The 12,986-nt window shown below is 50.0% G+C and overlaps 1 protein-coding gene across 6 annotated transcripts in view; it reads left to right on the forward strand.

The window, feature by feature from the left end:
- The window catches only part of LOC140395386 (fibronectin-like), a 161,807-nt gene that overhangs the window by 16,137 nt on the left and 132,684 nt on the right, over positions 1 to 12,986 (forward strand). For all 6 annotated transcript variants that reach the window (XM_072483085.1, XM_072483095.1, XM_072483103.1 and 3 more), the window contains exons 7-9: positions 3,865 to 4,035; positions 5,160 to 5,336; positions 6,424 to 6,603. In XM_072483085.1, the coding sequence (XP_072339186.1) occupies positions 3,865 to 4,035; positions 5,160 to 5,336; positions 6,424 to 6,603 (528 nt within the window). The remainder of the gene's footprint in view (positions 1 to 3,864; positions 4,036 to 5,159; positions 5,337 to 6,423; positions 6,604 to 12,986) is intronic.

A 12,986-nucleotide genomic window follows, 5' to 3' on the forward strand; every position in this document is an offset into this window, starting at 1 on the left:
AAAAAAATAATTTAGCACACCCAATTCATTTTTTCCAATTAATGGGCAATTTAGCATGGCCAATCCACCTACCATGCACATTTTTAGGTTGTGGGGGCAAAACCCAGGCAAACGTGGGGAGAATGACACCTGTGATATTGATGTAAAATCAAATCAAGTAAGGAGCTGGACAGCTATCGACATAGTGACTTGAGTAGTGTTGCAGGAAGGAGTGCATGTGCTTGAATGGGTAGCCCTGAGGCCTCAGGACTCATTGTCACCAAGACGGCCAATTGTCAAAGAAACGGGTTTCAAAATCTGGCTATGATGTCGCCTGGGGTTCCCTGTGGGTTACTGTGGTCAAGACTCTTGGTGGCCTGCTGGAGGCGATGCAGTCAAGCAAGGCCCGGGGTCCGGACGGGTACCCAGTGGAGTTCTATAAAAGGTTTTGAGGAGTGCTGGGGCTCCTGCTTGCAAGGGCGTTTAATGAGGCTAAGGAGTGAGGGGCACTCCCTCCGACGATGTCCTAGGCCTCAATTTCTCTCATCCTGAAGCAGGATAAGAACCCGGAACAATGTGGGTCATACAGGTCAATCTCCCTTCTTTTTTAAACTTAGAGTACCCAATTCATTTTTTCCAATTAAGGGGCAATTTAGCGTGACCAATCCACCTAACCTGCACATCTTTGGGTTGTGGGGGCGAGATCCACGCAGACACGGGGAGAATGTGCAAACTCCACACAGACAGTGACCCAGGGCCGGATCGAACCTGGGACCTCAGTGCCATGAGGCAGCAGTGCTAACCACTGTGTTGCCAATCTCCCTTCTAAATGTGTATGCCAAGCTATTGGCCAAGTTCTTGGCCTCGAGAATAAAGGATTGTGTGCCAGGGATGATGGGGAGAACCAGACGGGGTTTGTGAAGGGGAGGCATTTAGCGGCGAACATTAGAAGGCTGCTAAATGTGATTATGATACACTTCGAGGGAAGGGAGGTGGTGGTCGCCATGGATGAGGAGAAGGCCTTTGATCGGGTGAAGTGGGAGTATTTATGGGAGGTCCTGGCGCGGTTTGGGTTCGGGCAGGATTTTGTGGATTGGGTCCGGTTGCTGTACCAGACACCGGTGGCGAGTGTGCGGACGAACCAAGTGAGCTTGGGTTATTTAAGGCTGCACCGGGGGACGAGGCAGGGATGTCCACTTTCCCCATTGTTGTTTGCCTTGGCCATGGAGCCACTGGCGATGGCGCTGAGAGCTTCGAGGGACTGGCAGGATATAGTACGGGGGTGGGGTGGAGCACGGGTCTTGCTATACGTGCTTTTATATATTTCTGACCCGCTAGGGGGGATTGGAGGGATTATGGGGATCCTTGGGAATTCGGCCGGTTTTCGGGGTACAAATTGAATATGGGCAAGAGCGAAGTCTTTGTGATTCAAGGGAAAGAGAGGAGATTGGGTGGGATGCCGTTCAAGGTGGTGGGAGGGAGCTTTCGGTATTTGGGCATCCAGGTGGCGCGGGAGTGGGAACAGCTACACAAGCTGAATTTGGCTCGGTTAGTGGAGCAGATGAAGGAGGGCTTCAGCAGGTGGGATATGCTCCCATTGTTCCTGGCGGGGAGGGTGCAGATGGTAAAGATGAGTATTTCAGTGCCTGCCTATTTTTATTCCCAAGGCTTTCTTTAAGAGGCTGAATGCGACGATCTCTGGGTTTGTGTGGGCAGGTACTACCCCACGGGTAAAGAAGGTGCTGCTGGAGCAGGGTCACGGAGAGGGGGTGGCCTGGCCCTGCCGAATTTCAGAAACTACTATTGGGAGGCGACATACCAATGGTTAGGAAGTGGGTAGTGGGGGAGGGGTTGGTATGGGAGTGGGTGGAAGCGGCCTCATGTAGGGGCGCTGGTAACGGCACCTCTGCTATTCTCGCCAACTCGGTACTCCACAAGTCCAGTGGTGTTGGCGGCCTTGAAGGTATGGGGACAGTGGTGGAAGCACATGGGAGTGGAGGGGGCTTTGGAATGGACACCTATCTGTGGCAACCACCGGTTTACCAAGGGGTGGGCTGGACGGGGGTTTCGGAGGTGGCAACGAGCGGAGATCGAGCGGTTTGGGAACCTGTTTATCAACGCCAGCTTTCCGTGTTTGGAGGATTTGGAGGAGGGGTTTGAGCTGCCCGGGGGGAATGGGTTCTGCTACCTGCAAGTGAGGGACTTCTCGCAGAGGCAGGTCTCAACGTTTCCGCACCTACCGCCCCAGTGGTTACAGGTCAAGGCAATGTCGAAAACGGGAATGGGGATGGGGAAGGTCTCGGAAATTTATAAAGAGCTCATGGAATGGGAGGGGGCACCGATAGGGTAGGTAAAGCGAAAGTGGGAAGAAAATTGGGCAGGGAGGTAGAGGCGGGGTTCTGGGAGGATGCTCTGAGTAGAGTTAACGCGTCCTCACCGTGTGCCAGGCTTAGCCTGATACAATTTAAGGTGGTCCACAGGGCCCATATGACTGGCCTGTATGAGTAATTCTTTGAAGAGGTGGAGGATAGGTGTGGGCAGTGTGCGGGAGGGCCCGCAAATCATGTTTGTCCGAGGCTTAGGGGATTTTAGCAGGAGTTTGCCGACATCATGTCAGAGGCATTGAAGGTAAGGAGCTTCCCTGTCCAGAGGTGCTGATTTTTGGTGTGTCAGATGTCCAGGGAGTCCAGGGGCGAGAGAAGCCGATGTTTAGTCTTTGCCTCCCTGGTAGCCTGGAGACGGATCTTATTGGCGTGGAGGGACTCGGAACCCCGGAATTGGGGGTATGGGTTAGTGACATGGCCGGGTTTCTCAGGCTTAATAATAATAATCTTTATTGTCACAAGTAGGCTTACATTAACACTGCAATGAAGTTACTGTGAAAATCCCCTAGTTGCCACATTCAGGCGCCTGTTCGGCTACACAGAGGGAGAATTCAGAATGTCCAGTTCACCTAACTGCAGGTCTTTCGGGACTTGGGGAGGAAACCGGAACACCTGGAGGAAACCCACGCAGACACGGGGAGAACGTCCAGACTCCACACAGACAGTGGCAATAGAACCTGGGACCCGGGAGCTGTGAAACAACAGTGCTAACCATCGAGCTTCCGTGCTTGAAAAGAACAAGTTTGCCCTGAGGGGATCAATGCTAGGGTTCGCCCGGAGGTGGCAGCCGTTTATCAACTTCTTTTAGCAGGAAGGGGTGGAGGTAAAGGGAAAGAGAGACGCATGGGAGGCTGGTTGAGATGGAAAATAGTTAGTGGGAAAGGGGGATTGGGGAATTGTGTATGTAAGCCATGTTGGCTGGGTTTGGTTGTTGGTTTATTGTTTTGTCCTCTTGAAAATTGTGAAAATTATATATGCCTTAATAAAATATTTTAAAGAAAAGAGTCTTGGTGGCCATGCCAGTGGGAAGTCGAGGAGCAGTGGAGCTGCAGTCCGCGTCATTGTAATTATATTTTAAAATCTTCTCTTTGAGGACCCTGGTCATTTTGGCTAGAAGATACCACCATTGTAACTTTTTAAAAATCCCACTCTCAAACTGAAGGGAAGGGAAGGGAAATCTTCCCCTGAGCACCTCAGGTCAGAATATCAGGCTGTGGCTTGCCCATCAGTTCAAACAGATGGATAAACAGGTGGACTATTTGATGGGCACCTTATTCTCCCTTGGCCAAACTCCCATATACCCCGAGCTGCTGAAGGACCCGATATCTGTCACAAGGAAATTCTTGGTGCCGGTGGCTGAAAACGTGCAAGACAGCATTTGATGTCTCGGCTTTGCTTTGTGTCTCCAGCTCGGAAGCATTACCTGTCAAATGTTTGTTTTTAAAAGCAATAAAATGTTGGATAACTATTCTCAAAAAATAAACACCTTCCTTCTTTTCAGATGTTGACCTTAACTTAAAGCCTAAAGTCCAGCTTGTAGCTGACAAAACACAACAGTGTGTCAGTGATGGTGGCTCCCTCTACAGTAATGGAATGCAGTGGTACAAGAAGCAAGGGCTCACGCGTATGTTATGTACCTGCCTGCGTAATGGCGTGAGCTGCCGTGAATTGCGTGAGTATTAGGGATATCACAACTTAAGTAAAAGAAGAAAATGACTCAACTCTCCTGCGGGGGTTGTTGATCGTTGCGGAATACTTGCTATGTTACAATTACAGATGAATATACAGCAGGCCTGTTAATTTGCTAGGTGGCATGGTTGGCAAGATTACGGTCTGAGGGGTTCACAGGGTATATCCCCCACTGCAAGGATCCAGCATTCCTGATGGGCAGCAGTCTTGGTCACTCTATGGCCAGGGAGGGCCCACGTCGGTAGGAAGGAAAAGGTGATTGGCCAGAGGCCTATGCGGGGTGACCCCAAAAACTTTGTGCCCCGGTGAGGCTGAACCGCCGCCATCACAGCTTGTCCCAATGGAAAAGTAGGCGGGAATGGCCAGAATATACCACCCAGTACTTAATTTGTAGCATGGGGAGCTGTAACTCAGTGGGGCTGCACTCTTGCTTCAGAGCCAGGGGATTGTGGTTCAAGTTCCCACTCAGGGGACCTGAGTGCTGAGGGAATGCCGGAACGTCGGAGGTGCTATCTTCCAGCTGGGGGTGCTGCACTGGTGGATATAAAAGATATTTTGAAGAGTTCTCTCTGGTGTTCTAGCTAATACTTACCCCTCAGTCAACATGACTACACTGCAGTATAAAACTTTGCAAAGGATATCCTGAGACTGCGAAGGCAGTGCTAGAAACCTGCGACCCAGGGGCCACACGTAGCCTATATGGGTTCTGAGTGCGGCCCACGAGACATTTTGATGACCATTGCCCACGCGCAGCATTTGCCACATTCCGTTGATTTCTGTCCACGTAGTCTCTTCGTACTGATATGGCCGAATTGATACGCACGTACAGCAAGGGCAAGTGAAGTGAAGTGCGTGCTGAATCCACACGACATTGACTGTGAGAGCCCTGCCATTTGTGAAGTTGATGACAGTTCATTTAATATGTAAATGATTAAGCATTTGGCGTGCATTAAATGTATTTACCATTATTCATGGGGTCATGGATAGTGAACAGGCCTGATTTCAATCATGAGCCCACTGAGATTGAAGGAGTGCTACTCATGGGGCCCACTCACTAGCCGAGTTTGCCCATCACTGTTGTAAATGTATTCTTTCTGTGTTAATCAGCAACGCAGACATTTGGAGGGAATTCCAATGGACAACCTTGTGTGTTTCCATTCACGTTTACGGGCAAGACCTATGAATCCTGCACGAGCGATGGACGAAACGATGGCACATTTTGGTGCAGTACGACCAAACACTTCGACACGGATCGCTCTTACTCTTTCTGCAACGAGCATGCTTGTAAGTTCAGGCGCTATTCCCGGAACCTATTTTCCCACAACACAATTGCTGCCTCATTGCAAAGTTTATTGGCACTAAGTGCGTTTTCCACCCCGATCATCGTCCACCGAAGTCACTGATCAGGAGCCACAGCTATTTCCCAGGGTCACCTTCCCTGGATCAATGCCATCTCTAATAGCCCACTGCCAGGAAAGATTATCCCTGTCGGCTGAGGGCAGTATAAGGCCAGGATGCCCAACCATCCCAAATTTTATAGGAATGTCCTAGAATTTAGGTTACTGTCCCGGACAGTCCAGGCAAGCCCAGTGTGAGGAGGACAGAACTGGCAGATCGAAGGTGGGATGGGGGGGGGTCTGAGTAGACCTGAGAGGGAAAAATGTCCCAGCAGGCCCACAGGGGCAAGAATCCTGGCAGGGATCAGGGGAGGGGAGGGGAAGATGAGAGGGATATCCAGGCAGGCTCAGCTGGGGAGAATCCAGGCAGGCCCAGGACAGAGGGGCAGGGACAGGAAGGCCCAGGAGGGGAGTTTGGATGTAACACCCCTTCCTCCTGTGGTTGAATTGTTAATGCTCACCATCCCACACATGAAGGATGGCCTCATGGCCGCCAATCCATGACAACGATGGTAAGAGGTGGATTCCAGGACAAATTTTCGGGGAGATCAGCGAGGGGATATAACAGGAATGATTTCTTAACACGGGAATGGCATATACACCGCTCCCAAGAAACCCTATTTTGTAGGTATTGTTCACGGCCCAAGGCCTGCATTTGTTAAATTAATCCCAAACCCTTTTTTACAGAGCATACCGCAATGATTTAACAACACTCCAGATGTCTGTCAGCGAAGAACAACTTGCACGAGGCACACTTTGTAATACTGACTATTTTAAAGGGATGCTATCAGATGTAACTGGCCTGTTGACTGGTACACTTGTTTCATTCAGTAAAGGGCTAAGGGATAGATCAGTGGGGTGGGGAGAAGATGGGAATCCGTTCAAAGCCTTTGAATTTGTCCCTGGTAAATGTTAACAACTGACATTTTCTTTTCCGTCCTTACTTTGTTGCTCACCTTTCATGTTACATTTAGTCACTCACATCCAGAGCCGAGGGGGGAACTCCAATGGTGCATTGTGTCACTTCCCATTCCTGTACAACATGGTAAATTATACCGAGTGCACATCCGATGGAAGACGGGACAACATGAAGTGGTGTGGAACAACTGCTAACTATGATGCTGAAGGGATGTTTGGCTTCTGTCCAATGGCAGGTATGGCTCAGACCTTCGCAGTCCTTCTCACCAACTCTGAACCTGCACAGTCTCTGCTATCAGTGTTATGCCACCCTGGGTAAATGCACGGTCAATTCCAGCCCCACGTGACCTGATGTCACAACGCACAAGTGAATTAACCAATAATTCTCATAAAAATTCCTGACGTCTGTGGCCTCTGGCTGCCCAATAATTACAGTCACCAGGTTTGTAAGTCGAAACACAATTACTGTCAATTTAGAATCAGAACAGATATGAAATTTACAGTAAACAGAGCTGCTTACTGGCAAGCTAATCCCTGACTCCCCTTTAACTGTCCCACCCTCTATCCATACACAAAACACCCAAACACAGAAGGGGGGAAGGTGGAAAAATAATAAAGATTAAGGTGTAAAGTTAAGGGGCCATGCTTCAGATGATGAGTCCTTTAGTGCACTTCCTTCACAATATGATTGTGGATAAAAGTCTTTGGAATACTGCATGTAATTATCTTCTTTGCAGCTTAGCAGTATATCTTAACTACAGCTTTTCCAGGAGAGACCTCTGGCTTCACATCATTATTCTTTGAGTGTGTTATCAGATTCTGGTCTCTGCTTGCACATCAGCTCTTTTTTTGCAGAGAGTTATCAGATTTTCACAGTGGCCCTTTGGTGAGAATTAACTGTATATTTCTGGAGTGAGTTGGTTAGATTCCTCCATCCAGCCTATAGGATTGAAAGTGAAACAAACTCTAGCCTTGTGACACTGAGAAACATGTCAGCGGGACCAGAACCAATCAACGCTGGCCACCGGGCAGGGCACAAACATTTGAGCCAATTCATTGGCCACCGGCCAAATCAGTCAAATCGAGTCATCGCTGATGCCTTCCGGATTCTTCCTTTTTTTCAAAAATAAACTCAGAATACCCAATTATTTTTTTCCAATTAAGGGACAATTTAGCATGGCCAATTCACCTAACAATAATAATAATAATAATATTAATAATACCAATAATAATAATAAAATAATAACCTGCACATTTTGGGTTGCGAGGGTGAAACCCATGCAAACACAGGGAGAATGTGCAAACTCCACACAGACAGTGACCCAGGGCCGGGATCGAACCCGGGTCCTCAGCGCCATAGGCAGCAGTGCTAACCACTGCTCCACCGTGCCGCCCACTTCCGGATTCTACCTGTATGATTTAAAGATACAGGCTATTGCTTCTGCTTGAGTTAAAGATACAGGCTGCATTAAAGTCACAGGTCCATTGCTCATCCATGGATCAAAATGGTAATAGCAAAAATAAAAGAAAGGGGAAATAAGGGAATAAACAGGTAACAAGCAGGAGGGACCATTACAACGAGCATTGGGTGTTGAAACTTCCGAAGGCACTCAAAGCGGTCATCCTCTTAGAGGAATTTAAGAACTACCTAACTTCTTTATTAAGAACACATATTGAAGACCAGAGAGTGAAGACTGCTGGGTGGCAGCAATTGTGAATGATGATTGTGAGCTAATCCATACATTTTAACCTTTGTTCCATCACCTCCATACTTTTGAAAGGGATTAGAAGTGGAAGAGTGAAAGGGAGGCAGGTAGCCAAGGTAAATAATGGATAGCTGGGAACACTCTGAAAATCTCCTCCTCAGACCAGGAGAGAAGGTACTGAGGGTGGAGGTGAGACTTGGAAGCCAATACATTACCATTGTAACAAGGTTGCACACGTTAATTCATGTTGGAAGTTGCAAGGAAAGCTCGTGGGAGTTCCTTAAGAGGATTTTGAAAAGGGAACAAATGTGGCGAATACTTCAGGGCAGACTGTAACTTTAACTGGACTTAGGAGACATAGGAATTAGGAGCAAAAGTGGGCAATTCAGCCCTTCGAGCCTGCTCTGCCAGTCAATCAGATCAAGGCTGATCTCTTCCTGGTCTCAGATCCACCTCCCCACCTGTCCCCCATATCCCTTGAATCTGTTTTTTAAATCATAAATATATCTATCTCCTTCTTGAAATCATTTAATGATGATGACTCCATCACACTATGGGGCAGAGTTCCACAAATTCACCACCATCTGTGAGCAGTAGTTCCTCCTCATCTCAGTTCTAAATTATCCACCTCTCAACTGATATCCTTGACCTCTGGTCCTAGATTGCCCCAAGGGGGAACACTTGGTCTATGTTTACTTTATCAATCTCATTTAGTATTTTATACACCTCGATCAGACCCCCTCTCATCCTCCTAAACTCCAGCGAGTATAAGCCCAAGCTGATGTAGCCAAACCCATAGCCACCCTAAGGGACACAGATGCTACTCAAACTCTCGTACTGGAGAAGGATTTGGTTTTCCCTCCAGAGAGCTCAATTAAAACTGAGGTATTAGTGAAGGGGATAGGTGGAGACTATATCCCAGTTCCATTGTATAAAGTACAATTGGAGTGCAATTTGATACCAGATCCAGTCATTGTTGGAGTGCTTAAGGAATTCCCAGTGGAAGGAGTAGACCTACTTCGGGGTAATGATTTGTCAGGAGTGAAGGTTGTAGCTTCATCCATGAGTGACCGAGGGAAGTACAATAGTTAGCACATGAGATACCAACTGTTGGGCATGTTGGAATCAGAAAATCCTTTGGGCAGTAAGTGGCTCAAAGAACAAAATATTGAAAGACGTTGATCACATATCAAATGACAATGGTGTTAAATCTGATGAAATTATCTCTACGGGAATAATCCCCCAGAAAGACTTGCCAAAGAAAATTTAGTAGAAACCTTGGGCGGGATTCTCTGCGAACCGGCAGGGCGGGCAACTCCGGTGCGAAGGAATGGCGTGAACCACTCCGGCGCCGAGCCGCCCCGAAGGGTGCGGAATCCTCCGCACCCTCAGGGGCTAAGCTGCCGCCGGAGTGGTTTGCGCCCCGCCGGCCGGCGCAGAAGGGGCTTGGCACCACGCCAACCGGCGCCAAAGGGCCTCCGCCGGCCGGCACGCGGTGTCACATGCGCGGGAGCGCCAGCGTGTGCTGGCGTCGTCCCAGCGCATGCGCAGAGGGGGATCATCGCCGTGTCGGCCATCGCGGCGGACCACAGCAGCCGACGCGGAGGAATAGAGTGCCCCCACGGCACAGGCCCGCCCGCGGATCGGTGGGCCCCAATCGCGGGCCAGGCCACCGCGGGGGCACCTCCCGGGCCCAGATCCCCCCGCACCCCCCCCCGAGGACCCCGAAGGCCGCGAAGCCAGGTCCCGCCGGTATGTACTTACTCTAATTTATGCCGGCGGGACCGGCTGAAAACGGCCGACCACTTTGCCCATCGTGGGCCGGAGAATCGTCGGTGGGGCCGCTGCCAGCGACCGCCGACCGGTGCGGCGCGATTCCCGCCCCCGCCAAATCCTTGGCGCCGGAGAATACGGCAGCCGGCGGGGGTGGGATTCACACCGTCCCCCGGCGATTCTCCGACCCTGCGGGGGGTCGGAGAATCCCGCCCCAGATTCTGAGAACTCTTCAGACCGAAGATGACCTTAAGAACCAAGAATCCGAATTTAATAGTAATGACAGTATTGAAGAGTCAGGCGCGAGTTTTGAATTGGATCGCGGTTCTGAATATGAGGTAATGATAAACAGCTGTGACTGAATAGACCTGTCACTAACTAATCTTGAAGGAGGGTGGGAGTGGTTAGCACACTCCAGGGATCTGGATTCAATTCCAGCCTTGGGTGACTGTCTGTTGGAGTTTGCACTTTCTCCCCATGTCTGTGTGGATTTCCTCCGGGTGCTCCGGTTTCCTACCACAGTCCAAAGATGTGCAGGTTAGGTGGATTGGCCATGCTAAATTGCCCCTCAGTGTTCAAGGATGTGTAGATTAGGTGGGGATAGGGCGGGAGAATAGGCCTAGGTAGGATGCTTTTTCAGATGTCCATAAAGACTTGATGGGCCGAATAGCCTCCTTCTGCACTGTAGGAATTCTGTGATTGTTCTAAATGGCATGTAATTCTTTCAAAACTCGTAAAGAAGCCAACAAATCGGAAGAAGAAAGAGATTTTGCTCTCTTCTAAAAGTAATTTCTTTCAGCTTCTTGCAATAAACCAATTGCCATTCACTTCAGGTGCAAACATTTCCCCTGCTTTGAAGGAATTTATACATGGAAGCATGGCATCAGTTAGTCTGGACGAGGACAATAAGGACTGTGAAGTGATACCAGGCGAATGCCTTGTTAACCCACATCCGTTCAAAGGTCCAGAGTGCCTCTTCGATGTAAAGGAAGCAAATAGGAAAGGAATTGAAATTATCTCTAATCAATTCCTTTTAAAAATTAAGAGGAAGATGGAAGGACAACCCTGTAGTGGGTCCACAACCGTATCTGTGAACAACAACTAGAAGGTTCATGAAGTCGATAACGAACCATCCTGATTCCGAAAGTAAAGAACAATTGAAATCTGGAAAGTACAAATTGTCTCAGTTTGTTTTACCAAATGGAGATGAGGGCCAGGATTCTCCCCTACCCGGCGGGGCGGGGGTCCCGGCGGGATGGAGTGGTGGGAACCACTCCGGCATTGGGCCGCCCCAAAGGTGCGGAGCCAAGCCCTCACCTTGAGGGGCTAGGCCCACGCCGGAGTGGTTGGCGCGCCGCCGGCCGGTGGGAAAGGCCTTTGGCGCCACGACAGCTGGGGCCGAAGGGTCTCCACCAGCCGGTGGAAGTACGCGCATGCGCGGTAGCATCAGCGGCTGCTGACGTCATCCCCGCGCATGCGCAGGAGGGGGTCACTTCCGCATCGGCCATCGCGGAGGCTATGGCCGAGGCGGAAGGAAAAGAGTGCCCCCATGGCACAGGCCCGCCCGCAGATCGGCGGGCCCCGATCGCGGGCCAGGCCACCGAGGGAGCACCCCCCGGGGCCAGATCACCCCGCGCCCCCCCCAGGATCCCGGAGCACGCCCGCGCCGGCAGTCGGGCCGGTAAGGGAGATGGTTTGATTCACGCGCGCGGGACTGGCATGACAGCAGCGGGACTTCGGCCCATCGCGGGCCGGAGAATCGCAGGGGGGGGGGGGCGCCGGCCGGCGTGGCGCAATTCCTGCCCCCGCTGAATTTTCGGTGCCGGAGAATTCGGCGGCCGGCGGGGGCTGGATTCACGCCGTCCCCCCGGAGATTTTCGTCCCGTGGACTGTGATTATGAAAACTCCGATGAGGAGGTAAAAGCTGTAAAACAAAGAATTGTGCATATAAAGCCAACCAAATCTGAGAGGATTGAACCCTCGGCAGCACTTGTTGCTGGAGGTAGCCACGTGATGGACAAGAGAGACTGTCCAGCTGGAGGGGTTGAGGAATGTTTATTGGTTGAAAATGAACCCAATGATTCTGTCGACGTTGACAATTCTACTTGCAGTTTAGCTGCAGGAGATCCTCGAAATTTGCTCCGGACATGTTGCAAAAGCGAGCAAAAGCTCTATGGGCCCCAGAATGCCAAGTAGAGCTTGGGAGATTGAGGGCCATGTTGGTGGGAGAACCGGTGCCAACTGTGCTGACTTTCCCAAACCTATTAAGGTGGCAACAGATGCCAGTGACCTGGGTGTAGGGGCAGTGCTATTACAAGGCAACGATGCAGGAATAGAGAGGACAGTGGGGTACTTTCCTGGGAAAAAATTAATCCGTGCCAGAGAAAGTATTCCAACATTCGAAGGAAGCCTTACTAAGCCCTACAGCACTTTGAATTTTATGTCCGATATGACAATAGACAAAGCTTGGTTTAGACATACCTTAATCCACTTGCATTTATATAGAGGTTTAAAACCCTGAACACAAGGTTATTTCGTTGGCGTTTACTTTACAGCAGTTCAATTTTAAAATATACATATCACGCAAAGGATAATATGATTGTGGGTATTTTGTCACACATTTAAGGGCTGATTAGTTACCAATGTAGAGACTGGGAAGGAAACTTGTATAATAGGAATGGATATGAGTTTGTGATTTATGTCCTGCATAGCTCATAATGAAACGTCTGTCTGAAGTTTCATTCCTTTAGGGGGGAAGCATGTAAGGATCCTTCCTGTTTATTCCCTGTCTATTCCCTTACCCCCCCTTTTGATTTTGACGTTTGATCCATGGATGATTTATGGACATGTATCTTTAAGGATCTCTAATACAAGCAGAAGAAAGCAGCGGCCTGTGCCTTTAATTCAAACAGAGGATTTCAGCATCAGAAGAGACCACTGTGTTAGTCTGTGCTGGTTCAACCCAGAGCTATGGGGCGGGATTCTCCGAAATGGAGGCAGAGTGTCCACGCCGTCGTGACCGCTGTCTCGTTTCACGACGGCGCGAAATGGGTGCGGGCACTACCGATTCTGGCCCCCACAGGGGGCCAGCAGGGTGCTGGTGCGGTTCATGCCTCCCCGGCGCCAACTGAGCGCCGTGC

Source organism: Scyliorhinus torazame, chromosome 2, assembly GCF_047496885.1.
Source record: "Scyliorhinus torazame isolate Kashiwa2021f chromosome 2, sScyTor2.1, whole genome shotgun sequence".
Lineage (NCBI taxonomy): Eukaryota > Metazoa > Chordata > Chondrichthyes > Carcharhiniformes > Scyliorhinidae > Scyliorhinus > Scyliorhinus torazame.